The sequence below is a fragment of the Metarhizium robertsii genome, assembly GCF_000187425.2.
Source record: "Metarhizium robertsii ARSEF 23 chromosome Unknown MAA_Scf_1, whole genome shotgun sequence".
Taxonomy (NCBI): Eukaryota; Fungi; Ascomycota; class Sordariomycetes; order Hypocreales; family Clavicipitaceae; genus Metarhizium; species Metarhizium robertsii.
The window spans coordinates 221,236-247,946 of NW_011942149.1; the positions used below are offsets into that span (position 1 = coordinate 221,236).

General features: G+C 52.2%; 11 protein-coding genes across 11 annotated transcripts; 6 read left to right on the plus strand and 5 right to left on the minus strand.

Moving 5' to 3' along the window:
* Window positions 1-1,462: 1,462 nt before the first annotated feature.
* On the minus strand, window positions 1,463-1,957 carry MAA_01674 (Endoribonuclease L-PSP/chorismate mutase-like protein; the record flags this gene model as incomplete). Its single annotated transcript, XM_007819672.1, has 2 exons — window positions 1,463-1,782; window positions 1,846-1,957. The coding sequence occupies 2 exons, from the start codon at window positions 1,955-1,957 to the stop codon at window positions 1,463-1,465; spliced, it is 432 nt and encodes a 143-aa protein (XP_007817863.1).
* Window positions 1,958-2,703: 746 nt separating this feature from the next.
* Window positions 2,704-5,154, minus strand: MAA_10590 (uncharacterized protein; the record flags this gene model as incomplete). The annotated part of the gene is made up of 6 exons (XM_011412308.1): window positions 2,704-3,562; window positions 3,619-3,776; window positions 3,831-4,040; window positions 4,087-4,478; window positions 4,538-4,916; window positions 4,993-5,154. 6 exons carry the CDS (start codon window positions 5,152-5,154, stop codon window positions 2,704-2,706), a joined length of 2,160 nt encoding a protein of 719 aa, XP_011410610.1.
* Window positions 5,155-6,746: 1,592 nt separating this feature from the next.
* On the plus strand, window positions 6,747-7,733 carry MAA_01675 (Peptidase S1/S6, chymotrypsin/Hap; the record flags this gene model as incomplete). Its single annotated transcript, XM_007819673.1, has 3 exons — window positions 6,747-7,001; window positions 7,151-7,365; window positions 7,442-7,733. 3 exons carry the CDS (start codon window positions 6,747-6,749, stop codon window positions 7,731-7,733), a joined length of 762 nt encoding a protein of 253 aa, XP_007817864.1.
* An 873-nt stretch (window positions 7,734-8,606) lies between these two features.
* Window positions 8,607-9,764, plus strand: MAA_10591 (uncharacterized protein; the record flags this gene model as incomplete). The annotated part of the gene is made up of 1 exon (XM_011412309.1): window positions 8,607-9,764. The coding sequence occupies one exon, from the start codon at window positions 8,607-8,609 to the stop codon at window positions 9,762-9,764; it is 1,158 nt and encodes a 385-aa protein (XP_011410611.1).
* Window positions 9,765-10,040: 276 nt separating this feature from the next.
* MAA_01676 (alpha-galactosidase A) lies at window positions 10,041-10,862 on the plus strand (the record flags this gene model as incomplete). The annotated part of the gene is made up of 1 exon (XM_007819674.1): window positions 10,041-10,862. One exon carries the CDS (start codon window positions 10,041-10,043, stop codon window positions 10,860-10,862), a length of 822 nt encoding a protein of 273 aa, XP_007817865.1.
* A 939-nt stretch (window positions 10,863-11,801) lies between these two features.
* Window positions 11,802-14,216, minus strand: MAA_10592 (F-box domain-containing protein; the record flags this gene model as incomplete). Its single annotated transcript, XM_011412310.1, has 2 exons — window positions 11,802-13,868; window positions 13,941-14,216. 2 exons carry the CDS (start codon window positions 14,214-14,216, stop codon window positions 11,802-11,804), a joined length of 2,343 nt encoding a protein of 780 aa, XP_011410612.1.
* A 2,699-nt stretch (window positions 14,217-16,915) lies between these two features.
* MAA_01677 (Alcohol dehydrogenase superfamily, zinc-type) lies at window positions 16,916-18,019 on the minus strand (the record flags this gene model as incomplete). Its single annotated transcript, XM_007819675.1, has 2 exons — window positions 16,916-17,812; window positions 17,876-18,019. 2 exons carry the CDS (start codon window positions 18,017-18,019, stop codon window positions 16,916-16,918), a joined length of 1,041 nt encoding a protein of 346 aa, XP_007817866.1.
* An 870-nt stretch (window positions 18,020-18,889) lies between these two features.
* MAA_01678 (serine/threonine kinase 16) lies at window positions 18,890-20,910 on the plus strand (the record flags this gene model as incomplete). Its single annotated transcript, XM_007819676.2, has 7 exons — window positions 18,890-18,913; window positions 18,979-19,325; window positions 19,389-19,511; window positions 19,570-19,696; window positions 19,760-20,252; window positions 20,316-20,715; window positions 20,778-20,910. The coding sequence occupies 7 exons, from the start codon at window positions 18,890-18,892 to the stop codon at window positions 20,908-20,910; spliced, it is 1,647 nt and encodes a 548-aa protein (XP_007817867.2).
* Window positions 20,911-21,357: 447 nt separating this feature from the next.
* On the plus strand, window positions 21,358-23,102 carry MAA_10593 (Ankyrin repeat-containing domain protein; the record flags this gene model as incomplete). The annotated part of the gene is made up of 3 exons (XM_011412311.1): window positions 21,358-21,411; window positions 21,470-21,571; window positions 21,627-23,102. The coding sequence occupies 3 exons, from the start codon at window positions 21,358-21,360 to the stop codon at window positions 23,100-23,102; spliced, it is 1,632 nt and encodes a 543-aa protein (XP_011410613.1).
* Window positions 23,103-23,523: 421 nt separating this feature from the next.
* On the minus strand, window positions 23,524-23,874 carry MAA_10594 (lariat debranching enzyme; the record flags this gene model as incomplete). The annotated part of the gene is made up of 1 exon (XM_011412312.1): window positions 23,524-23,874. One exon carries the CDS (start codon window positions 23,872-23,874, stop codon window positions 23,524-23,526), a length of 351 nt encoding a protein of 116 aa, XP_011410614.1.
* Window positions 23,875-25,592: 1,718 nt separating this feature from the next.
* MAA_01679 (Mob1/phocein family protein) lies at window positions 25,593-26,682 on the plus strand (the record flags this gene model as incomplete). The annotated part of the gene is made up of 3 exons (XM_007819677.1): window positions 25,593-26,197; window positions 26,250-26,383; window positions 26,441-26,682. 3 exons carry the CDS (start codon window positions 25,593-25,595, stop codon window positions 26,680-26,682), a joined length of 981 nt encoding a protein of 326 aa, XP_007817868.1.
* Window positions 26,683-26,711: the final 29 nt, after the last annotated feature.

A 26,711-nucleotide genomic window follows, 5' to 3' on the forward strand; every position in this document is an offset into this window, starting at 1 on the left:
GTCTTGCCCGGCAGCCAGACCTTTGTATGATGGCGATTTAATCCATACAGAAAAACACCTCGAATGAAAATCTATTGACGAAAGAATGCATAATATAGAATCATCTAGCTTGATAGTTCTAGGTTTGTGGCTGGGCGAGGTTCCATCGCGTGAATGCTTCTTTGGTCGCCGTCTTTGCGCACCAAGTACTCCGTACCCGACATGATAAACCCAACACCCCGTGGAGCCATGGAATCTTTCGGCTAAACGGAAACGTATTGCAACACTGCATGAGGCTTTTTCTCAGAGTTGGGTGGGCATGTATGCAAACTCTCTGTGGATACATCAGCCGTCCCAAGAGTCGATATTCAAGGGCACTCTGCGGCTCAAGTGCTCCTTCTTTTCACTTGTGGCGCATCTCCCCTCAGAGTTTCTCAGCGATGTCTACGTCCATATTGAGTCTGGTGTCGCATATAGTCTAGCATCCCAGTGCAAAAGACGACCAACAAACAAGGACTGAGCCGGCGATCAGCTAAGCCATCCCTGACACCGTTGCCACTTAAGAAGCACCATCGTCTGCCCTCCACGTTGCTATGCATGCTGAGGAACCTGCGCCATGCTCCATACTCTAGCAAATCATCATTCGGGGCTTTTCCTGTACGTCACACATGCTGATAGGTCATGTAGGATGAGCAGGATATGAGGCTGGATGCAAGCTCGAATTGCATACGGAGCATTGTAACACGGGATAAGTAATCCATGTTATTGACACAGTGGTCTAGACAATGTCGAAAAAATGTGCTTGTGAGACATTTGAAGCCAATAAATGCACAAGTTGTCTTCTCAAAGCAAGGGTAGTTGCCATGTGTCACAAGGGGATGAATTGCTGTTGTCATATTCGTGCCCCCTAGTCATGTCACACGACACGACGCGCAGGGGAACATAAATGCTCTCCCCGGGCACTGAAAACTTGCCTCATCGCGTAAAACAGCCATCTGTCGCACAAGGTCGGGAAAATCCCTCACGGGTGGTGAGGCTCCGGGAAGCCGATACTCCGTAAACCACCGCAGTAAGCAACAAGGCCGCCCGTCCCATGGTTGTTGTTGATACCCATTTCATAGTAACGGGAGAAAGGCTTGGCTGCTTCATACTAGAATCGGTCTATGGGAAGGCTGGGCACTGATAATTTCTAGTCGAATGGTTCCAATATCAACAAACCCATCTTGGCCTGATGTCACACGGAAAAGGCCGGTTACACAAGGGCTACGGTCACGGGATTAGGGCAGAAGGTCCTCACCGACTTCTTGTATAAATAGACATCTTCGGTCCCTCAAGGCCTTGAAGGAAACCAAGGACCTTTGATACCAAAGACTGTTATTAGATGAATTGAGTAAATGCTCCAAGCTAGGCCCTTGTCACACTTCCTGTCCCGGATAAAAACCCTATTCGCCATGTTATTTGATAAAGACATCATCATTGCACCCTAAGTCTTGGTGCTCGCTCCATCCGGATCATACGCCACCACTTCAATCTCCACACGCATATCGTCTTCCCCGAGTCTGGCCACCCCGACACAGGTCCAGATAGGCTGGTGGTCGGGCATCCATTGCTTGAAATTTCTAGACATTGCCGCAATAGCTTCATTGTTTAGCGGAACATGATACGAGTTGACGCGAAAGACTTGCGGCCATCCCTTTCCCCCAGCATGCTTGAGGTTATGATCAACAGTCTTGAACGCCTGGTCGATCTGCTCGTTGATCTCGGTAGGGATGTGGTGCACCTTTCCCTCGGGGTCCCATCCGCCTGGCAAAGCTCAGCTAAGGCCAACGGCGAGTTTTGGATATGGTATTGGAACAATCGACTCACCCTGTCCGGAGCACTGAATGGTATCGCCGACTCTGACGGCCTGGCTGTACGAAAACTGTTCTCTGTTGCTGGTGCCTACGCCTGGGTAGTTGTAATACTGGAGATTGGCCATGGTGTCAAACTGCAATGTGTTGTATGAGGATGGGTTGGACGAAGTTATAATGTGTAATGGTGCGTGACATGTGAGGATATTTATATTTACCAGAGACGTTAGATGCACAGAGCCTACCGAGTACGACATGACTAGACGTGCGTCCCACTTCTTCTCTTGCCAGAAATCTTTGCAAGCTACCAGTCGACGTCTTCTTACAAATCAAGTATGATACAACTGTTTAATGCTTGCCAGTCCAACAAAAGGCACCATGTTGAATCGCTATACACGACGTCATCTGATATGCCATTGGTCAGTTCGGAGCCGCCTCCGCTCTGGCCGGAATGTGGATTCCGCAAAAGCGGGTCAACTCGATGTATTTCGGGTGAATTGCTCGGCGGGCCGTCATGTAATTGAGTAGATGGTGGTGATTATGAGGTAGCTAATAATCTCTGGCGAATTAATTTGTTAAAAAATATATACTAATCAATTATAATGCAATACCTAACAACTAGGTACCATGTAAGTCGTGAGCGCATCCAGCAAAAAGAGAAAGCCCGCGGAGCATTCACTATTTCGAATTATTTTTTCGCAAATTGGCCGATTCTCCTTCCACTTAATGTCATACCCCACATGTAGTAGATTTTACAAATCCGCCAAAATATCTCTTGTCAACCGAACAAGGTTCAAACCACAGGACAATAATGCCACTTGCAAAGTCGCCGCGCAAATGTCAGGAAAGACGCTGGTTCGTCTCGCAAACAGTTTCAGCTAGAAAACAAGTCCCATGGAAACGGCGGTTCAAGCCAATCCTTAAACTGTTCCCCTATGTCATCGCTTCCATCTTGGAGGGGGATTCCCTCTGCCGCTGTCGAAAACTCTCCCAGACTTGAGTCGCCCACTGTCGCTGACAGCCACAACGGCAAGCTCATTGCGTCAATTACTTGTCCAGACCACACCACATCGGCGGGCTGCATCAAATTGGTCACTTGGCTTGCTTCAGAAGTGGGATACAAATCCCCGTCGTGGTGATTCGCCAAAGCATCAGAAGTTGTAGCCCCTTTTTGTTGACCCGCAGAGTCACCTTGCATCATCTTTAACACGCTGGAGAGATATTTGCGTGGAGGTGTCCATGCAACCGAAAGCTCTTCCAATGTCTGAAGGCAGGATTTGATCCTTGCATCATCAGACGGATTACATCGAGCCCCGGGTTGATTTGCACCCCGGGAATTGAACAGCGCCAACGCCGCAGAGAGGTTGGCATGCGTTGCCGTAATTGGGCTTCTCCGAAAACTACCAAATACTTTGCGATATTGATCCCCCAGAGACGATATGCTCCTTGCAGCCTCGAGGAGAACATCTTGTGCCTTTATAACTAGAGCATCAGGCTCCAAGCTCGCGGGATCTTCAAACGCTCGACTCTGCACATAGGGCCGTGCGAGAAGGATAATGGCCGTGTGGTACACCATACACAGAGTGTACGCTTGGGGGAACTGATTTGGTACTCCGCCGTGAAGAGGCTTCAGATCTGTACACAGGCCGTATAGCCAGTGCTTTAACCAAAGGAGGCACGAGTCGAAGAAACTCCTTCGCTGGCCGGCAAACGACAGCTTCCTAGGAGAATACCTGCGAAGCTGTTACACACAGATTGGCAATGTCGGGCGGCATATGTGCGGACTTACAGGTTCAACAAGATTTTTTCAAGAATCTGACACAATTTGATCAAGTCTGTATGAAGCGAGACGAGAAGTCTTGGGTCGACAGAATACAACGCATGCCGACGATTGTCCCGCCCAGTGTGGGTTGGCATCGTCGGCACCCCGACCGCACCCTGCAAGTCCTTCATATAACGGTCAGTCTTGTGGTATCAAGGCAAGAGTCTGTCTCGTCTTACAAGCATGCTACAGACACGTCCTGTGTAGGCAGCCGCCAGCTTGTCCACGCAATACAACGACCAGTAGACTTGCCTCCGGAGTTGGGCCTCTTCTGCCGTCATGCGGCCCGAAGCAACCAACGACCCTGGGTCAAGATTAAGTCCCATGTCTAAAACGAGCCGATTTGCCATGCCTGAATGCAGCCACCCCGCAGCATCTTGTCCGAAAGCCTGCCAGAGTTAGAAAAAGTCGATGCCTGCGTGACTTTGAACCAACATGGTAGACGGTGCCCAACACGGCCAGTGACTGAATACTTGTGATAGTCGGCCGCTTCAGGTCGAAATGGAGAAGGACTTCGGCCGTCTCGAGGAAGATGCGACCCGCTGTATTGGGGTCGTTGGGATCAGAGCGAACCTCTACACGGTCCGAGAAGCGGGAACCACTGGCAAGGATGCAGTTCAACAACAGAGGTGTAAAGTATCGCCCATTGTTCTCTCTGCTTTCGCGAAACAAGGCCTCATCAACAACCTGCAACCATGGCTGTTCCCAGATGAAATATTGTTCTAGGAGGTGTGCTTCAAGCTCTCCATTGACGCTGCTTTGATGACCCAAAATCTGGACCTCTGCACATGTTGGCGAGTACTCTGTGGGCAAGTCCCGAGGCACGTCTTGGGGCAGAATTAGTGACGTTTGCCGAGTGCTCCGAATAGCAAAAACGAGACCCTACCATTGAGCGGCTTGAAGTCAAGTCGACCGCTGGCCGGGCCGAAATAACGTGCCTCTCCGTCCTGGTCAAAGTTTTGCGACTCATCAAGCGTCAATGTACCTTCAAACGTGTCGCAGAGCTCGTCCAAGGCGGCAGTTGAGCCACTGGCCGTCAAGGAGGCGATGGTGGCCGGCACAAGATTCTGCTGTATCAGCTGAGCCGTAGACGCGTGGATATCGATCGAGTGCAGCCACAGGATCTTTTCCAGGAGAGCAATCCGACCCTGCAGGAGACGCACATAGGACTTTTGGGCGGTTCCACGGCCGTCATCCCCGGTGTTGTAGACACATGGTATTTGACGGGCATTGCATCGGGAGCAAGTTGGCTTTGTGCCATCACACTGGGTTGCAGTTAGATGGGGAAAAAAACCCAGACACATGTACGAAGGCGGGTGAAGTGATGCAAACCCAGCCCACCTTTGCACGACGCCGGCGGCACTCCTGACAAGCCCTGGGCACATACTTGGTCCGTAGACCAGTCTTGCCAGCGCCGGGGGATGAATTCCGCTTGGTGTTTGATGAAGGTGTTTCCGAGCTGCCGCCCTGGGTAGGAGGCGCCGGAGACGCCGGACCAGCCATATTGACGTGGTGAATGCAAGGCGGTTGCGATCAAGCCAGAGAACGAAGCATCAAGGTATTATCTGGTCGGGCCCATGGAAAGCGAGTAAGAAATTGTGTATCCAAGAACAGACCGGTCGTCACTTAGACGCGATGACTTGAGTCGCCAGGCGGTTCTTGTCATGACTTCCCGCGTGCGCTCCGACTATTATTCCGGCACGAGCCACCGCGGGGTGGCTGATGCAGCCGGCGCCTTCCTTTGGGGAAAACGGCGTAGACCTCCGTTAGGGTTAGGGTTCAGTGTTAGCAATTACACACGCACGCTTCATTCCATCAAAAGCGAATTCAAGTGCCTGGCCTGTTTTCGTCGCCATTTCATTTCTGGACTGCGGCTGCCTCCTGCGCGTTTATTCCATTGACATTATGCTGACAGAGTATGCCTTGAGGCTGCTTACAAAGCTCGGATGATGACGAGTCTGGGAAGTTTATCCCTGTCTACATGACTCACTCCGCTATGCGATATCTGTACGTGAGATATATTAGAGGGGTAACCTTGTTGTAATCGCGAATAAAATCGGAGTGCTATTGCTCCTTACGATAATTAATAACCCTCAATACAGATTAATGAAGTGGGGTTTTATTAATATAGAGGTCCCTGTTTATAACCCCATAAACTTCCTTGTCAGGTCACTCGTGGCTCAAATTACAGGGGCTCTATCATATTGTCCGAGTCATCTACTGACAAAGTGGAAGACCTGTACCCGGCAGCTTGATCCCACAGCACTAGACTTGGATCCCCAGCCTGCACTCCATACGCTTGAAATAAATGACAGCGGCATCATAACGGAAATGGCCCAATGTCAAAGGTTACATAAGGGCTACGGTCACGAGACCTAGGGCAAAGTCCCTCCCCGACTTGTTGTATTTATAGACGCCTTTGGTCCCTCAAGGCCTTGAGGAAAACCAAGGACCTTTGATACCAAAGTTGACTGTTATTAGATGAATTGAGCTATTGCTCCAGGCCCTTGTCACATGTATTGACCTGACGTAGGTGCCATTGGAGGAGCTAGAGATTCGCCTTTGAGGTCGACCGTGGGATGTACAATACAACCCCTGAATTATTATTGCCAACCGAATACTTGAGCCCGCTACTACCGCTCCAACATGTGCCTTATCCTTGCCGTGTTCAAGCTGATAAGCGGGCACAAGGTGGATGGACGAGGTATTAAGCGTTTAAGGAACTTGTTACTATATGAAACTTGCGCATATTTTAAAATACCTACAAGTAACCCAACATCCTTGCTGGATTAAAAAGTCAGCATTTAATTGGCCCTGCTCACCCCTGCCGGGTGGCCTTTTGACAATAATTGAGGGGTTGTATTGTTGTACTCGGGATATAAGGCGGGACGTAAATACCATTACGCGTCATGATGCCGGCTTTTACATGGACATGAACCCCATCACGCCCTAACGTCGTCAATTGTCTTCAAATTCCCGCTGTACATTCAGACATTCATGCCGAGATGGAAAAATATAAAAGACGATAAAAACCCATCTCTCACACCCAGTTGAGAAATCGCCCGCAATACTATTCCTTTCCCACAAAATATACAATGTTTCCCTTCAAGGCGACTCTCACGGCTGCGGCTACAATATTGGCCTTTCAAACTGCCGTTGCAGTGCCCGTCGCCGGCGGCGTTGATGCCGGAATTTGGGAGTTTCCTGAAGCCGTTGGCTTTGCACCCAGTTGCGGCGGCACGCTCCTCAACGCAAACACGGTTCTTACAGCCGCTCACTGTGTCATTTCATCAATAGCCTACTATAAAGGGACAGATCTTTCAAAATCTTCAGTTATAGCAGGCACTATTGTAAGTCTTTTTTCCCTAATATATACATGTATTGTATATTCGTTATAAAACCAAGTACACACAAAGAGTTGCAACTTGAGCGGGCGACAGCTCTAGGTCCTTCCATCTCCGTCTCCCTGGGTAAATCTAGTTCTAATCAAGATATTTAGTTTCCAAAAGACTTACAATACGCCACTATTGTTGGTATATCCTCCTTTCACGTGCACCCCGAGTATAATAGGACGGGTATCCGTGAGCACGACGTTGCTATTTTGAAGTTGTCCACCGACATTGCCGAGGACGAATGGGGGACTATTCGTTATGCCCGGTTGCCTCAGTGGCAGTCCGATCCTCAGCCGGGCTCTGACACGACTGTAGTCGGTTGGTACGTATCTCCAAAGAAAACCAAAACTTTTGGTCTACTCCCAAGGTGTAATGGGGATTCTGATGTTTCAATACAGGGGCAGCACAGACACCAAGGGTACCAAGCCTACGCAGTTGCAAAAAGTTGTGGTTCCGGTTGTGGATCGTGGCACGTGCAGCAAGATGCTTGGTCGTGTGCCAGAGAGTACATTTTGTGCTGGTTACAAGGACGGAGGCAAGGATGCTTGTGGCGGAGATAGCGGCGGCCCAACTTATGGTCCAGATGGGACTGTCATCGGGGTTACTTCGTATGGCGGGAAATGTGGCGCTACGTACGGAGCTTATGCTAGAGTAGACATAGATCTCGCCTTTATCACGCGGTATATGTAGATCTTTACAATCCTGGATGAAACAGGATCGAAAGGCGTGGGTCATTTGGGTTGCCGAGTTGGATAATTGGCCTCTAGGTGTCCGTGGCGATGATTCTGGTACATATGTAGAATAGGCATGAGTCAAAACACGAATTTCTGTGCAAGTTTAACCCTGACCGATGACACCGAAATCAAGTCCTTGCCATAGAGGTACGCAAAGCGCTGAGCCGGGCGGGTCAAATTTACATGTAAGTCAAAGTTGAATTCGGGCCTTTTAAAGCCGCTAGCATCATTTCCTAGAGCTTCTTTATCGTTTCCCTCTGGAGGCCCCCCGGAGCCCGCTAGCATCATTTCCTAGAGCTCAAGTGCTTCTTTATCGTTCCCTCCGGAGATCCCCCAGAGGCCGGCAGCAGCGCGCGCGATGTGCTATTAATGGTGTTTACATGAGGCGCGGTGACATTCTGGAAGATGCCTATAGCTTTTATCACCAAAACAGCAGGATCACCATGAGATGAGATCCTAAGGATACATGTATGTACTGGCATTAAAATTGAAGCTAATCGGTGGCAATAATTTAAGGTTGTTTAGACCAATCGTCGACGAAGGTTAAGTTTAAACTACAAGAGGCTTGTGATTGTGGCGGCGCAGCACTCTCCTTGAACAAGTAAAGCTAGAACGCACCGTCTTTTTTTCCCGCGCTTTTCTTAATGAAGATTTCAATGGCGCAAGAGTCATGGTTGAAGAGCCAAGTACATGTCCGGCTTACTTGGCCAACAGAGCGAGTTGGCTATATAAATGCTGCTGCTTTACCCGTTTCTTGCCGACTTGACTCTGCCAGTTTTACTCTCACCTCCTACCATCGTCCACGGCGTCTTCACAGCCTACAGTCCCAATGAGTGCCCTCTTTGAAAGCCATCAAGCCGACGCGGTTTTGCGCGTTGCCGCCTACAATCGCCTAGACTTCAAATTCGCTCTCATCGGATCGCCGTCAAGCGAGCATAAACCTATCCGTACTTCCATCGTCGAGGCTTTTCCTTCGAGCGCCACTGCCAAAATCGGCCTTCTTGAACGCCTTCCCACGGAACTTGTCTGGAAGGTCTGCGCCGCATTGGACGTACGTTCCTGCTTCAGACTTCGCCAGACGAACCGACGCGCCCGTCAATATGTTTCCGGCATGCACGAGTATCGCACGGTGGCCCGGCACGCGTTGGAAAGTCTTTGGGCCGTGCTCCGGACGGGCATTTCTCCCCATGTCACGATATCGGCCCTTTATCAGGCGCTTTGCACGCGCGGCTGCCAAATCTGCGGTGCTGAATTTGGCGGCTTCTTGTTCCTCCTCACCGTCACCCGCTGCTGCTTCAACTGCATCGAATTATCGAGCCGTCTGGGCGTCGTCTCGCTCGCTGACGTCGCCGAGGGAGCCGGCGTCTCTCGCCACACGTTGCAACGTCGCTTGCCCGTCTTGCGCACGCTGCCCGGAACATACACAATGGAGCGAAACACTTGGAAGCGGAGAATATCGGCAGTGTCATGCGACCAGGCTGCTGACGCTTTGACTATGCTTGGTGTTTCTCGCGACACCGCAGCATCCGTTTTGTCTGGTATCGGCGAGATGCGTATGGGGAGGTACATGGCCTCGACGCCGTTGCCACTATTCCATCGGGCAACAGCACAGGTGGAACACGGTGTCTGTTGCAAAGGCTGTCGAATCGCTCTCGAAGACAAACTCTACGGTCAAATGGTTGTCCAAGGACTCGACGATGAGTCTGTAGATTTGTGGAACCGCAGTGACCAGCTTTATTCTAGACAAGGGTATTTGAACCATTTCCCAACATGCCCGCAGTCCATCAACCTCTGGAGAAGCAGTCAAGGGGGAACTGTCGCCGTCGATGAGCCAGAGTTTACACGGAGACGCGGTTACATGGAGACGTGGTTACATGGCCCATCTATGTACATGACGGAACCACACGACAATCCGTATAGCGCTACGTACACAACAATGGATTTAGGGGGCCCTGAAATAGCAATATCTCATTTTATACGCCAGTAGAACCAGGCTGAATCTCCGGATCCAGAATACGACCAATAAAACAACCAAAGCGGGGTTGGAAACCAGCTTGAGTTATCCCAGGCCGGCCAACAGCATCACCACCACGTCAACGTCTCCAACTACATGAGCATATTGAGTCCGTGTACTGCCTGTGCTTTCCCTTTTTTTCCATTTTGCTCGTATTTCACGCAAAAAGAAGCAGCAACCAACATTTCCTCCCATCGTCTTTTCCATCCCTTCGTGTCCGTCCTCGCATCCAACAAGCACCAGCCCACAATGGCGTTTCGCATGCTTTCCATGGATTTTGACACACTCGGCACATCCAACAGCTACTTTCGCATCTTGGCGAACACTCTCGTCAAATATGTCGTCATTGCCCCCGGAGCCATGGATGCCTCGTCCCTAGACGACATGCCCCTGAACTTTGTGAATATCCTCCCACCCCTGCCATACGACGATGATGGTTGGACAACGGCATATATATCTCGCGACTACTCCAGCGGCGAGCTGGTCACGTCGTTGTCGGCCTCGCAGCTCAACGGCGTCACGGACCTTTGGCATCCCAACACCATTGACTTTCGCCAACTACAGCTTCTGAAACCTCTCACAGCCCTGGTCGACGAGTGCGAATGGGCCACTCTGGAACCGAATCCCCACGGGCAAAATACGACCATGATTGCCAAGATGGCCCGGTTTAGCTGGGAAGTCGCCTACATTGAGCGCGAAACAAAAATATACGCCCTTCTCGAAGGTACCGGGATCGCGCCTCGCTTCTTCGGACACATCCACGAACAGGGGCGCACCATGGGCTTTTTGCTGGAGAAAGTGGCCGGACGACATGCCGGCGTCGACGACTTGTCGATTTGTGCCGCGGCTCTTGGGCGCCTGCATGCGCTGGGTATATCCCACGGAGACTGTAACCGGTACAACTTTATAGTTGGCGTCGACGACAAGGTCACGCTGATTGACTTTGAGCATTGCATAGTTGGCGCGAGCAGAGAGGCCATGCAGGCTGACATGGATTCGCTCCCCGATCAGCTCACGGAAGAAAGTGGCCGGGGCGGCGGCTTCAGGACAGTGTTGGACGACGAGGTGTGAGCTGAGCTTTCTCGTGAGGGGGCTCGGATGGGTCGAATTGTTCGCACGGGGACGGCTACAATAGTATATGTCGTTGGCTGGGTCAAGATGGTAGCTTATTCTATTGAACGAGGACTATAACTATCAACTTGTTTTGGGTGTAGACGTGTGAAGCCGTGCCTTGTTCACCCATCTCGACCTCTCTCCATCGCTGCACTTTCCAAGGTTATGCGCAACGAAATTAGAATGGGGTCTACGGAGATTCCGACATATTTTTACCGTAAAGGGCCGCGTGCTGCTTGTTCCATAAAGTCATCCGCTGGTCCCAGGGATACTCCGACTATGCCAAGGTAAACTCTCGATGAACCCGCCAGCATTGACTAGGCTGCTGGAGGATTCGCAAGGGTGTCGCAGTGTGGCATCTAGTTGTAAACTTACGGCTGCTATTGGTGTACATATTACGACCTAAAAGAGATATTTCATGTATTGTGTGTGCTTGTTTCTTCTTGCTAGCTAATACAAGCCAAAACGCTCTGTAAAGGGGGTTCAAGCCCGGCGTGCTAACTGCGAACAGCTTCCATGTACTGCCCAATCATCCCATTTCGGGCGTAGCAGATCCGAAATTCAGTGCTCATCTACAGTATGCGTACGGTTTGAGCACGAAAATGTCGTTGTGGCGGTCGATATTCACCAATTCGTGAATCACGTGTGCAACACAAACGACCACTCATAAACAGATTCGGATGAAAAGCTCCGTCTAAATATACGGACTGGAACTCTAGAGTCATGGATAATTTCGAGGTGACTGACTGATTCCTTAATCGCAAGGCCTGATGCATGGCAATGAAGCTATTATAGAATATGCAGAATTGGATACTACTTGGCACTTACAGATGGAGTATAGTAGCTAGCAAGGAGCTGCATATTGAGTCATTCAAAGAACAATCTGATCTAATCTTCCTAGTCCATATCATCTCCTGAATCTGTAGTCAACTCCAAGATGGAGCTGAGTGTTTTCTTACCAGCTTCCGATAATTCCGATTCATTAACATGAGCTCCACGCTTGAGCAGAAACTTGACAACGGCCGTGTGCCCTTTTTCAGCAGCCTTTGAAAGCGGTGTCAGACCGTGTTTCCCCCTCGCATTAATATCAACACCATTTTTGACAAGCAACTTGACGACGGCTCCCTTTCCCATCCAAGCGGCATTCAGCAACGGCGTATTACCCCACACATCCATAGCCTCAGTATCAGCACCTTTTTCGAGAAGTAGCTTGACGGCAGCCTTGTGTCCATGAGCAGCGGCAGCATTTAACGGCGTACGCTGGACATAATCCTTAGCCTCAATATCAACACCTTTTTCGAGAAGCAGCTTAAGTACAGCCGTGCCTCTTCTGATAGCGGCAGAATGTAGCGGCGTAGTACCCAAATCATCCTTAGCCTGAATATCAGCACCTTTTTCGATAAGTAGCTTGGCGATAGCTTCTTGTCCAAATATGATTGCTTCAAGTAACGGCGTCTGACCATCATTATCCTTGACCGCAACATGGGCGCCGTTTTCAAGCAGCAGCTCTACGATATTCTGACGACCACTTCGTATGGCATATAAAAGTGACGTCCTTCGGAACTGGTCCCTGGCTTCTATATCTACACCATACTCGAGTAGACGCTTGATGACAGCCTCGTCCCCCCTTTGTGCAGCCATTGACAGTGGTGATGGCTTCAGCAGAACAGATCCTTGATCTTTAAGGAAATCCGACCCTATTATTAGCTCGTATGGGACCGGGTTTTGATTCAACACGTAGAAATTGTCTCTGAGATGATCCGAGCTGCCGTCTCTAGAAAAATGAATCCATGATTTGTATTCGACCCAATTCTCGGTTCCCTTAAAATATCTCATCGTCGGTGCCGGGACATATGTCTGCTCGATAGGGATTTTGAGCTTGTCAACCAAGGCCTTCGACACGAAGTTGTTTCTGACACTGATGTCAATAAGGGCTTCCACTTTTTCCGGCGGTTCAGTTAGAATTCTGAGCTGCACCACATGATCATGCACCTCTGGGTCTGTTTGCGGTGGTGGTTGTTCTCCTATACGATTCTTTTTCAGTTTTGCCGCAGTCGCCTTCGTTTTCTGAACCACATCTTCGAAGCCCATATATTGGATAGCTAGACCCTGCAGCTGGGACATCTTCTCCCAGGCGTCAAGCCTCACTCTAGCCTTCTCACTCTCCACGTTGAAACGAAAGTAGACTTGGCCATCGGTCTCGCCGTTGGCATTGATAAAGGTCGTAACCAAGTCTCTCGTTTCTTTATGCACATGCTCGGTCCTCGTCATCTTTTGCAGACTGTAGAACGCCAGTTGTAGCCGGAAGTAAAAGAAGTGAGAGAGAAATTTCTGGGATAGCCACATGATCCTCGGCCCCAATATCTGTTCTGTAGCCTGGTCCAAGGTAAATTTTGGTTCAGGCCCTGTACCAAGGCTAACGATGCAACCTATATTGCCGTAACCCCAGATTTTACCTGCCTCTCTGACGGCAATGCTGCATGGGTTGTTGGCAACTGTGCCACCATCGCTGTAGCTGTCTTTCTTGTTCGTCTCGGACTTGAGCTTGCGCGACGCCTTTGCGATTACGCCAGAGGTATTGCTGCTTTCCCCCCTTTGCTCGATTTCAATTGGTTTGAAGAATGTCGGGGCGGCAGAGGTCGCTCTTCCGGCTTCCCATATCTTGCCGTGAAACGCATATGCAGGCTGCAAAGCTTGGAGATCATAGGATCTAAGGATGGCGGCATCGTCCTCGTCTTCATCTGCATGCTTATTGAGATGTGCGGAAACAACAAAGGTCCTGCAACGGCAATTCTCGTCTTTCATCATTGCATTTTCGTCACCGAGATGCGACTCATGAATAACCTTTTTGAGACATTTCTCGAGAATGCTGTGGTCGTATTTGGACGAGTTGAAACATCGCCGCTTCTTCTTGAAGATCTCTTCACCAAAATTCATATATTGTTCAATAGCCTCATCGACAGTCTTTATTCCAAGACAAAATGAATCTTGTCAGTGGCTCTCGGTCAAGGAAAAGTACAAGAATAGAAGACTCACGTATTCCAGCCTGCCGAGCATCAGAGCAATCAAACCGCCAGTGCTTGTCCCACATATCAAGTCGAAATATTCACAAGGCTTCAGGGGCGTTGTTGACCTCGATCCGGTTTTGTCGTTGTTCGCCCCGCCGTCCATTTTTTCGTCGCCGCAGTCTGCCGTATCCCTCTCCTCCTGGGTGCGAATTTCGGTCATGATAATCTTGAGCATTAATAACGATGTGATTCCCCTGACTCCGCCTCCATCTAGACAAAGAATACGAGCCTTTCTGCTCTCCATGACTGCAAACACCGTCTGATAGAGGTTTCTGATGTCGGGATTGTAGAGTGAAAAAGGGGCTTGACTCCCTAGCACCTAGATGGAGAGCCGCCATCAGCTTGGGCACCCAAGTAGCACAACATTAAAGGTAACACAAGGGAAGTTGGGCAGCAATCTGCTCCGTATGAAGCAGGTCGGGTGAGATTCTACCCTATTTTTATTACAAGCAAGCATCTGTGTAGCCTTGTATATTACCCCACGAATGGACATTGCGCTTACGGGCCAGAATGTGAGACAACTCTGTATGACCACCTGGATACCTACTTAAGTAGGTAGCGTCAAGTGACTTCCGACAGCAAAAGGCTACTACGTACTCTGTCTGGTACAGTTCAAGCCTTTCTACGCCGACACAATGCAGCTTTGCGGACTATGCCATCGACAATACATGTTAACTGGTATTTGGCAGTCTCCTCCCGAGATAGCCTCGGTATAATAAGCCTAGAAGAGTTGAATAAATGGCACTCTGAATATGTACTAGCGACATCACGGTTTGTCACACAGGTAACACAACACCACGGCCCGGACCGGCCCTTGAACCAGACGATAGTTACACAAGGAGGATGACCACAAGGTACAGTCTGACGAATGATGCCCTCGCTTCACTTTAGATAGGACGGCGGCTCTTTTGCTGTCAACCGTCATTTGACCACCATGTTCGCCGCAAGACGGTTCATCATTGGCCGCTGACTACGCAGGTGTTACACGGAGGTCAGGTTGTAATGAGGCCACGGGCCGACCCTCGAACCTGACGATGATTACACAACGGCTCGAGACCTAGTCAAGGCTACCTGTCAGTGCTGCGACAGCGGCATGCTGACAGTATCTGGCTTGTAGTAGAGGGCATGTACGCTATAAGACGACCTATTAATTACTCATTGTCTTTTCTCCCGGCTTCCACACTTAATATTTTCCATAATTAGAGCACACTGCCACACGGGCTCGACGCCGGCGGAATAGGGATGAGCTCTTTCCTTCTCAGCAAGAACAGCCTCATACTTCTCTTTATACGCAGAAACAGCAGCCTAAAACATTATCAGAATTCGCACAGAATATGTAGAGGATCAGGACAACCTACTTGGAACCGATTTTTCCCGTCAAAAGACAGACTGTGGTTGTTACAAGGAAATGGCGTTGGTTACATAAGGGCTACGGTCACGGGATTAGGGCAGAAGGTCCTCACCAACTTCTTATCTAAATAGACGTCTTCGGTCCCTTAAGGCCTTAAGGAAAACCAAGGACCTTTGATACTAAAGACTGTTATTTGATGAATTGAGTAATTGCTCCAAGCTAGGCCCTTGTCACAGTGGTCGGTCCAGTGAATTCGCCAGAGTGTGACAAATAACTCTATTAACTGGATTGAGGCACGGAGTTTATTTGATATAGGAGGTTCTCGGTTCTCCGTATTTGTCTTCTTCCCTAAGACCGCTCAGGGACTGTTTTCGAAAACACGAGCCCCCAAAAATACGCCGTGTCACGAGCAGCAGAAACGTGTTACACGGAAAAGGCCCAACAGATCGTGAAGCCCAACAAAAGGAACTCACTGATACGGGACTTATTAGTTACACGGCTAGAACATATACCTGGGTAAGAGCTTTAAGCCTAGGCGTTCCTTTTATGTATATATAGCGGTTACCCTTCCCTTTATTCCTCTTAGCAACTCAAGACCTTAAAGACCCTTCAAGATTATTATGGACTTGAGCCCTTTGCTCCAAGCCCTTAGTTAAGCCCTTGTCACAAAACGGCACTGGAAAGCTTTATCTGATTCTAAAATCCTGCTATACTATGCGGCTGTATCCGTACGAGTCAGCTATGACCGAATCCAGTTTGTAGACTGGAAGCATCCTCCGTGAATTGCTTGTCGCCCTACTGTGTACTGTTTAGTGCTGAGACTCCCCTTGTATATACCCAGGTATTTAGATACCAAAGTAAGTTGTAACAGAATATATTATAATATAACCCCTCATAACTGTGAGCGCACCTGGGAAAAAGGGCGAGCCCGCCGAGTAATTCACGATCCTCCAGCCGTGGGGTATTAAGACATTTTATCGTATCATCCTGTAGGCCTCGCCGTAGGACCATGTACTAGGTCGGGACTCGGGAGCCATGCATAATCCTGTACTGGTCAACGACCAAGGGGACAAGCTTCTTACTTAAGTAGTTGCCAACGGGTATTGCATTGGCAGATACGGGGATATGCATCAACCATCACACGCCAACCACGCCATGCTGCAGAACTATGCTCACCGGACTAGGAATGAGAACTTCATCTGATCATGTCTTCTAATCTCTATGGAACAACTCTATTTCACCAGTCTCTACACCCCACAACGCCTACGCTTACTCGACTGCTAACCACGCCGTCTCCATGCTCCGTCTAATTTGAACAGTGTTCCAGCCCCTATTCTCGCTTCCCAGAAACTAAATGCGACTCCTCTAGTCCCAGTGTATCACTGGCTTGACCACCTAGTACAGTCCAGTTAGCGAACCGACGGCGGCCAGGGTCCATGTTCTCATGATTCACTCACCTTGCCTTCGCGCAAGTCACTCATTGCCGTTTCGAAATCTTTAACAGAGTAGACCTTGCACAATTTCTCAACAGGGAAATGCCCTTGCTGATGAAGCTCCATCAACTGCGGGATGAACTACATGCGCAGGGGCGGTTAGAAGGCAAAATCCACACAAGACTTGTAGTGCACAAAACCAACCTTTTGGGGGTGGGAACCCCCTTCCAGCACACCAATGTAGCTCTTGTTCTCCATCAAAAAGGTCTGGGGCTCAATTCTGACGATGCTATCTGGAGGCGGCACCCCAACAGTGGTTGCAGTCCCCCTTGGAGCCAGACATCCAAACAACGATTCAATAACGGGGATGCGCCCGGTGCAATCAATGGCATAGTCGGCACCGCCATCGGTGATGCGCCGGATGGCGGCTTCCACGCCCTCGTCTGCGTGTTTAGTCGGGTTGACGACATGCGTGGCGCCGAATTCCTTGGCAAAGTCGAGCTTCTCATCAACCACGTCGACGGCGATGAGTTGCCGGACCTGGAGGTAGGCGGCGGCCATCAAGGCGGCAATTCCAACGCTCCCCACGCCAAAGATGACGACAGACTTGGTCTTGTCTGGCTTCAGGACGTTGAGCAGGGTGCCGGCGCCGGTCTGGAACCCGCAGCCCAGGGGCGCGTAGTAGGAGAGCGACTCGGGATAAGGGCACTTGACGACGCACCTCTCGGCGACGACGGACATGCGCGCAAAGGAGGACTGGCCGAAACACTGGCTGCTCACGGGGGTTCCGTCGGCGAGCCTGGCCGGCGTGGAGCCGTCCGACACGCGGACCGAGCCCGCGTTGACCGGGGAGTGGATGTGGCAGCAGGACGGGTTGTCGGCAAGACACTGCTTGCACTTGCCGCAGACATTAAAGGACAAAAGCACGTGGTCTCCGACCTGCAGGGACTTATCCTTGACGTTGCTGCCAAGCGCTCTGATGATGCCGGCGCCCTCGTGGCCAAAGATGGCGGGATACTTGGGGCCGGGAATCTTGGCATTCTGGAACAGGACATCCTAGTGGACATTAGATGAAGGGTTCTTGTAAAAAAGGGAGAATCAGCATGTATATGTCCGCACCGTATGGCAGATGCCCGAGTACTTCATTTCCACGAGGACCTCGTCGGCGCGGACCTCGTCGAGGATGACGGGCCGCATGACAAAGTCAGCCCCCGGCTTATCAACAACCAGACCCTCGGTGTGGATATTTGTAGTGGCGGCCATGGCGGAAGATGATGGAGCAAAGGAAAACAATGTTGTTTTTGTTGTTGTGGTATAGTCGCAAGTCCAGACAGGCCAAAGGGGGTAGGTGATGCGGACTTAAGAAGGATCAAGACATGTCGCGGTGGAGCAAGTGAAGATGCAAGAGATGGATTTCAAATGCTGCCCCTTGGCATGATAGGCTCGGAACAGATTCCGCCGCCGGCATTGGAGCAGCATTCTGCGACGGCGTGTCGGGCGTCGGGTGGGATTCTTCAAGTGGGGGGTTGAAACGAGGTTGGAACTTGGAGGGGTTGAGGCAATGAGGCGTCGACGTTGGAGACGCGAGATCAATTGATCCCTGGATCGCACGGGACCCCGGGAAAACCTGGGGTAACCGTCTGGACTCTGGTACGTACCCCAGCATGGCTGCGCCGTGGCATCGACTCAACCCGTCTTTGCCATGACATGGCGTCTTTCGTTGGCTATCGCCGCCCAATCACGACTTGATCCCTCTCCAGGGACGGCGAGCCAACAAAACCTTCTCGCCCAGAGTCGGAAACGGCTGGCAGGATTCCGAGACAGGTCTGAGATGTCCCGGATGGTGCTGCCTGTGCCGAAAATGCGACGCTTCCAATGCGACGCTTCCAATACGACGCCTCGCCGCGTGCAACGTCTCGGCATCCCACTTTGATCTTGATGGACACGCTTCGTCTATCGCCAACCGCTGGCTGTCGTCCCGTCATAAAGCTGCTATTATAAAGGATAGAGGGGGGGAGGCGTGCGTTGGCTCCTTCGAACACACATGTCAACCTGGCTCCTTGAGCGTTTGCCTCTCTCCATCACCCGCAAGCAACTACTGCCCTGCTCACTGCCTCGTCGTCCGTCATCATCATGGCAACTAGTATGCAGCTAGAGGTTCGTCCAACTCGCCACCCGGGACGATCCCGGGAGACACGTCGCTAAACATCAAACGTCGGTAGGAGTTGCCGGGCACGCCGCGCGACGACCTCCGCATTGACATCATCCCGGGCACCGAGATCATGGCCGACATTGGAAAGCACCACTTTGTCAAGAGCAACGACAGCAGTCACCGCGTCCTCGTTCCACAGCCCAGCGAGAGCCCCAACGACCCGCTCAACTGGTCCTGGCTCTGGAAGGCCTCGACTTTGTTTGCCGTGTCGACCATGACCTTTGCCCAGGGCTTCGCGCCTTTATCCCTGGCTCCCATGTTTGGGTACTTGATGGAGGACTATAACAGGTCTCTGGCCGATGTTATCCAGTTCACCAGCATTACTATTCTTGTCCTGGGCTTTAGCAACTTTTTCTGGTCAGCCCGCCGTCAACACATGCCACTCTCTCTTCATGCCAAAGCCTAACCTCGAAACATCAGGATCCCGATATCCACGTCCTTTGGGAGGCGCCCCGTCCTGATCTTGTCCCAAGTCGTGTGCCTTGCTTCTCATATCTGGCGGGCCAAGGCGTCCAGCTACAACGAGTTCATGGGCGCAGCCATGTGAGCCGCAACTCCCATTTTCCCCGCCGAAGCAAGAAAGAAGCTAAAAACACACCAGTCTCAGCGGCTTTGGCGCCGGCCCAGGCGAGACCATCCAGCCCACCATCATTGCCGACGTCTTCTTCCTCCACGACCGCGGGAAGTGGAACACGTTGTACTGGGTTACATATACGGGAGCCTTGATGGTGAACCCCCGATTCTGGACAAGCAAAACTTGTACACCAAAAAAAAAACTAACAAATAGCTAGGTTGCGCCCGTCGTCGCAGGCGCCATGGCCGATCATAAAGGCTGGCCCTCCTTCTGGTGGCTCAACGCCGCCATCACCGCCTTCTCCCTCGTCGTCATCGTCTTCGGCTTCCCAGAAACCATGTTCTCCCGCGCAGAAAACGCCGCCGGCCCGCCCGAAACCGGCCCCGGTGCGCCGTCCAAGGCCTCCGAGCCCAAACACCAAGAGCTGTCCGGCCAGCCAGACGGCCAGCCAGACGGCCTCACCGCGCAGGACCCCTGGCTCGGCAAAGGCGGCCCCAGCCGACAGCAATGGCTGCTCATGCAGCTGGATTCGTGGTCGCTCCGGTCCCTCCTTCTGAGCGTCTACATGCCCCTGAAGCTCTTCACCTTCCCCATCGTGCTGTTCGTCTCCTTTGTCGTCAGCTGGAGCCTCAGCTGCGTGCTCATCCTGAACCTCACGCAGTCGCAGGTCTTTGCGGCGCCCCCCTATAATCTGAGCTCGCAGTCGGTCGGTAAGTGACACCAACCAACAGACAAGCAAGAACCCTCCATGTCCCCTCGACTAACTCGGCTAGGGCTCACCAACTTTGCCATGGTGGTCGGCGGGCTGATTGGCCTCGCGACCGCCGGCCCCTTTAGCGACTGGGTTTCGGCGCGGGCGACGGCGCGCAACAACGGCATCCGCGAGCCCGAGATGCGGCTGCCCGCGCTGATCCCGTACGTGCTCATCATGGCGCTCGGCCAGATCATCACCGGCGTCGGGTACCAGAATAAGTGGCCGTGGCCTGTTATTGTTGTCCTGGGGTATACCTGCTCGGGGATCCAGATGGCCGGCCTGCCCAGCATCAGCAGCACCTATGGCGTTGACAGCTATAAACCTGCCGCGGGGTCGCTGTTTGTCGCTATTACCGTGAACAAGAACCTCTGGGGCTATGGCATGGGCAAGTTCATCACCGAGTGGACCGAGGCGAATGGGTACGTTGCTCCTATGGTCCTACTGCTCCTGCTTGGCTGTTGTTTGCTAATCGCCGTGGCAGGTTTATCCCCGTCTTCATGGTCAACATGGCCCTCACCACGGTCTGGTGTCTCTTTGGGGTGGTCTTTTATTTCTACGGCAAGACCTTTAGGCGCTGGTCCAGGAATAGTAACGTGCATAGTCTGGAGATTTAGTGCATGGGCGCTCGGGAACCCGGTTACTTGGACTGTTGCTGCGGTGCTTGCTCTCTATTGGGCTTTGTATTCATGTGTAGATATTGCGTGGATGCGTATGTATTGGTATTTTGTGTCAAACTCACGGATCATAAAAAGAAAAAAGAAAAATTGTGTATACCGTGAACCCCCAGTCAGTCATTACACCATAATGCCAAAGCCATGATGCAAAATGCTACATTTGTGAGTTCATGTTGGGACAGAAAATTACGTTGAGGCATGTCCTGGCAGGCATCTGGTTGATTGGCGCGGAATCTGCAGGGCAAGAGCACAGGAGGCTCCTACCAAATCGGGCGCTGAGCCTCCAGTCGAGACCACAAGAATTCTGGAGCCACAACGACATCTCAACTTTGACAATCCGCCCTCAACTCCAACAAACAGCCTGTGCCCAGCTCGCGGGCCAAAAAAATGTCTTCCAGCATCACGGAGGTCAACGGCGTCCGGGTAGCCGTCGAAGGATGCGTACGTGTCTTTTGCCAATGTCCACACAGCCTATACGCTCTCTCGCTAACCAGCCCAGGGACATGGCACACTCAACGCCATCTACGCGGCCGTTGCTGAATCGTGCAAAGTTCGCGGTTGGCATGGCGTAGACCTGCTCATCATTGGCGGCGATTTCCAGGTAGGTGCAATGCAGTTTTTTCCCTCTCAATAGACTTGCCGCTCAATACTTGTAGTCCGTACGCAATGCCGCAGACCTCACCATCATGTCCTGCCCCGTCAAGTACCGCCATCTCGGCGATTTTCCCGACTACTACGCCGGCACACGTACTGCGCCCTATCTCACCATCTTCGTCGGCGGCAACCACGAAGCAAGTTCCCACCTCTGGGAACTCTTCTACGGAGGATGGGTAGCCCCCAACATTTATTACATGGGCGCCGCCAACGTTCTTCGCTTTGGCCCGCTTCGCATTGCAGCCATGTCTGGCATCTGGAAGGGCTTTGACTACAGGAAACCCCATCATGAGCGACTCCCCTTTAGTGGCGATGATGTCAAGTCATTCTACCATGTGAGGGAGCTCGATGTCCGGAAACTGCTTTTGCTGCAGACCCAGGTCGACATTGGTATTAGCCACGACTGGCCGCGCTACATTGAAAACCACGGGGACGCAGCCTGGCTGTTTCGCAAGAAGCCCGACTTCCGAAGAGAGTCGCAGAACGGCCAGCTGGGAAGCATTGCCGCCGAATATGTCATGGACCGGCTACGGCCTCCGTACTGGTTCTCAGCGCACATGCATATAAAATTCCCGGCTCTCAAAAAGTACACCGACGCCGCTCCAGTGGCACCGTCCGCAAATGTGAACGGAGACGAGGCCGCAGTGCCCGAGGGAGGAGCAAATCCCGATGAGATTGACTTGGACGTGGAGGATGACGAAAACAAGAGCACCGAAAAACCGGCCACGGGCGCAGAGGCTTCCGAGTCCAAGGCCACAAACCAGGTTTCTGCCGAACTGCGCGCCCAGCTACCTGCGTCATTCGCAAAGCCGCCGCCCAGGGACAATCGCACGCCTGGCCAGCCGGTCCCTCCAGGCATCAAAAACAGAGAGGTCCGTTTCTTAGCCTTGGACAAGTGCCTCCCAGGACGGCATTTCCTCCAACTATGCGACATTGCACCTTTCAACGCGGCCGATCTCGCAGCGTATCCCCCCAAATCGTCGGGTCCTCGTTACCAGCTGCAGTATGACCCCGAATGGCTCGCCATCACGCGTGTCTTCCACAGCACCCTCAGCATTGGTGACAAGACGGCCCGGCCACCTCCCGATCTAGGCGAGGAGCACTACCTGCCTCTCATCGAGGCCGAGCGTGCCTGGGTCGAAGAAAACGTGGTCGCCAAGGGCAGGCTTGACGTCCCTGAAAACTTTGAACTCACCGCTGCCCCCCATGTTCCTGGTTCTCCGGAGATTGTGGACGAGCAGCCCGAGGAGTATACAAACCCGCAGACGACGGCATTCTGCGACCTCCTCGGGCTGAAGCATCTCTGGAATGCCAGTGCAGAAGAGAGAAGAGCGAGGCGAGATCAAGGGCCGCCTCCGTCAGAATACCAAGGCCGCCGCGGGGGGGCTGGTGGCAGAGGAGGGCGAGGCGGCGGCAGAGGCGGCGGCAGAGGTCGAGGCGGACATCGTGGAGGCCATGGTCACCGGGGCAGGTGGTAAAGCAAGAGCAAAACTGTATTATTACGCGCGTGCAACTATAGAGTCCAATGTAATACCACTTCATCACGCTGGCTCAATGTCAACAGGCGACACATGGCCGCACCTCCCAGCCTCCCCATGCATCAGCCCATGTGGCATGATGTATAGCACGACCCACCAAATTCATATGTGTGGCCATCAGCACCCTCATGCCTCCTTGGCACAGCCAGCTCATTCAACCCAGCAACACCCAAATTTCGTCCCCTTCCCGCACCGACAGCGCCGCCATACCAAGAACTTGTCGTCGACCGTAACCATCTGCCTCCCACCATGTGCTAATCCAAACCCGCTACTCAGCCCGGAACACCCCCTCGCCATCCTGGAATTCATATTCAATATTCAACAACCCTTGCCCTCCCCCACGCCGGCGGGTAAGGAAAAGTCATTCGGCCCATCTGCAGTACCATTCACGTTTCGAACCAGCGAGAACTTGAAGTCGTGCCAATAATGGACTGTCCTGTCGTGGCGGCAAGCAGCAGCTCCCGCCGTCGTGGGACGTAATTGCCTCCATGTTCTCGAGCACAAGACCAAGCTCAGCACTCATAGGGTCATGAAGAGTGCTGCAGAACGTTGTGGTGTTCTCGGTGGACACGGGCATGTTCAAGTCTTGCAGAATCAAGCCGTCAACTTCGGACAGGATGACGAGGAGCATGAATACGCGGAATCGGCCGGCAAACTCGGCCGGGACATGTGAGCCGTAGGCTTCAGGGTCGAATTGGCTGCCGTGTGGCATGTCCATGCACAGAGTCCGCCATGGAACCTCTGGTAGATTGGAGTGAGGGCCGTGTCCTCCGTTGCCACGGAGTGACGGGGGCATCGAGAGCCAAGATTTGGAATTTTCTCGGATAGTCCGGTGCCGCGACGTCCTGACGCTCTGGAGACGGCGCCTCGTCGTGTGCCTTGGGCGTCGAGTTTTGCCGGGCCGCCATCTTTTGGGCGGTGTGTCTGCAATGTCCTTCGTCGGCGGAGAGTTGGCTCAGGATGCGGTTGATAGCGGGCAGGCTGGAGTCTGGGGACTCAGGACGGCAGGTTCACCATCCTCTCTGACGACGGATGTACACATGCTGACAGAGTCTGTAGGTTGCCTTGCTCGCGAATCATCTTCCTCGCTGCCCGCGTGAACACCGTTTCCGGAGATAAATGGTAATCGCTTGCCATCTGATTTCCGAAGACAGGTTCAAGACTCTGTAAAACGCGAATATCTTGTCCCTCGGGTCCGAGGCCGCAAAGGTCCGAAAGGTGTACACCATCTCTCGGGGCGTAAATAAGGCCCGCGATTCATGGGCGTTGGTATTATCCTTCCTGTTGGCATGGCACTTCGTCTGCCGCCGCTTGGATACCTCGGCCATGTTCCAGACTATAGGCACGGCAGCATCTTGCTCGGGCACAAATGCTGTGAAACTAGCTGTGCCAAGTTTTGCTTCATTTCTTCGGAGAGCGGCTGATACGTCGCCTAGGTGTGCCCATGAGAAGGCATCGGGGCCAGTGTACATGAATAGCACGCTAGGGAGAATGGCTTCCTGCACGATCCAGGCTCTGCTGAACCACTGACGTTGGTATATGCTGGCTAGGACTACCCGTTCTGGCCAGGATATATGGCACGCCGGATTGAAGTATGCATCTTTATCGAGGCCGCTACAGGGTTCGATTTGGCTGTCTTGGAACTGCGAGAGGTAGGAATGTACCGTGTTGAAAGTTTGGATTCCGAGATTTGAGCGAGAATCATGCGGGCCGAGCGATTACGTACGTGGCCGCAGAGTAGATTCGGTCCATCATGCTTACTTGGGCTGGCTTTTGTTCACTGTCGGCTTGATTTATTCAAATTGTGTCAGCCATGTGCCTGGATGGTCCGGTGTATCGACAACGTCATGGTGCCCGTTGGCGACGGCGAGATCAACGGGTTTGCAGCCGTCACTATTTTGAATCTGCTTCAAAGCGCCATATCGAAATACAGTGGAATTCGGGGCCACGGTCGATTGCATCTGATGCAGAATGAAATCTCTGTTTTGAATTCAGGGCCTGGATTCAGGACGTCTGCTTCGAGGCTACCCTGTACTTGACGGAGAAGGAACATTGAAATCTGAAACAGACCAAGGTGGTGGTGGGCCTGGGGGTGGGCCAGCGCTTGGGCAGCTGGGGCAGGCGGTCAGTCAACCACTGCCCCAAACGTTGGCAGTTGCGTGCAGTCCCTGGCAACCAGGCCCAATCAGGAAGCGTCGATGTAAACACTACGTCAACATCGCTGCCCTTGCGCATCCCAACACCATCTTTACGCTTCAACCATTGTTACCACATCTGCGTTGAGCGCCCCGAGGGACCAGACTACACGTACTCCTGGAGCAGACAGGTGAGAATTTGAACAAACCTTTAGAGGCCATGAAAAGAGGACAATGGCCAATCCGCCACTCTGTCTGTCTTTGCTAGCCCTTCATTGCCCCGCTAACGACTGGAATGCCAGTGCCAGGCCCGCAGCATTCTCCGACCATCGTCGACGACGCTGAACACCGCCACCATGGCTCAGTTCTTGACCACCGTGTTAGTCCTTCTTTCATACAAGCAGAAGCACCGTCGTGCAACATGACTGCAATGGCGAGCGCTGTTTTCCGTTACCTGAGCCCCAGTTCCATCGCCACCATGCTGTCGCTGGACAACACCATCATCTCCGTCCACGAGGATGATTCCGACTCCCCCACGATGCCCGCAGCCGAGCCTGTGATTGCTGACGCCAAGGCAACGAATAGTAACCAGCGGACTAAGAATCAGTTCCGTCCTCGCGTGGGCAAGGGCGGCGCCACCAGCTACCAGCTTCGACAGTATGCTGAAGTCACATTGGGGGGTGGTAGTTTGCGAAAAGTTGTCAAGCTGCCCGAAGGCGAGGACGAGAATGAGTGGCTGGCGGTAAACAGTGGGTTATCTCGATTCCGACAAGACTGGATTATTGTTTCCGTGCTGACTGTGGCAGTGGTGGATTTCTATAATCAGATCAACTTGCTCTACGGAGCCATCACCGAGTTTTGCTCGCCCCATTCCTGCCCCGAGATGAAGGCAACAGACGAGTACGGTCCCCCGAATGGTACACTAAGATCAGGCAAGGTGCTGACATTTCAGATTTGAATACCTCTGGCAAGACAACGAAAACTACAAGAGACCGACCAAGATGCCTGCCCCAGCATACATCGAGCAACTCATGACGTGGGTACAATCCAACATTGACAACGAATCTGTTCTTCCAAGCAAAATTGGTGAGTTGTGCAGCTTCACATGTATCAAGCTGGCCAAGTGCTGACTACGAGACACAGGCGTTCCCTTCCCCAAGTCATTCCCGGCTCTTGTCCGCCAAATTTTCAAGCGCATGTACCGAGTATACGCCCACATCTACTGCCACCACTACCCCGTAATTCGAGAGCTGGGCCTGGAGCCGCACTTGAACACTAGCTTCAAGCAATATGTGCTCTTCATTGATGAGCACAGCCTGGCAAGCGGCAGAGACTACTGGGGCCCTCTGGGTGATCTTGTGGACAGCATGCTCAAGAGCGACTAGACATTGAATGAAGTGGTGGTGCATGAGCT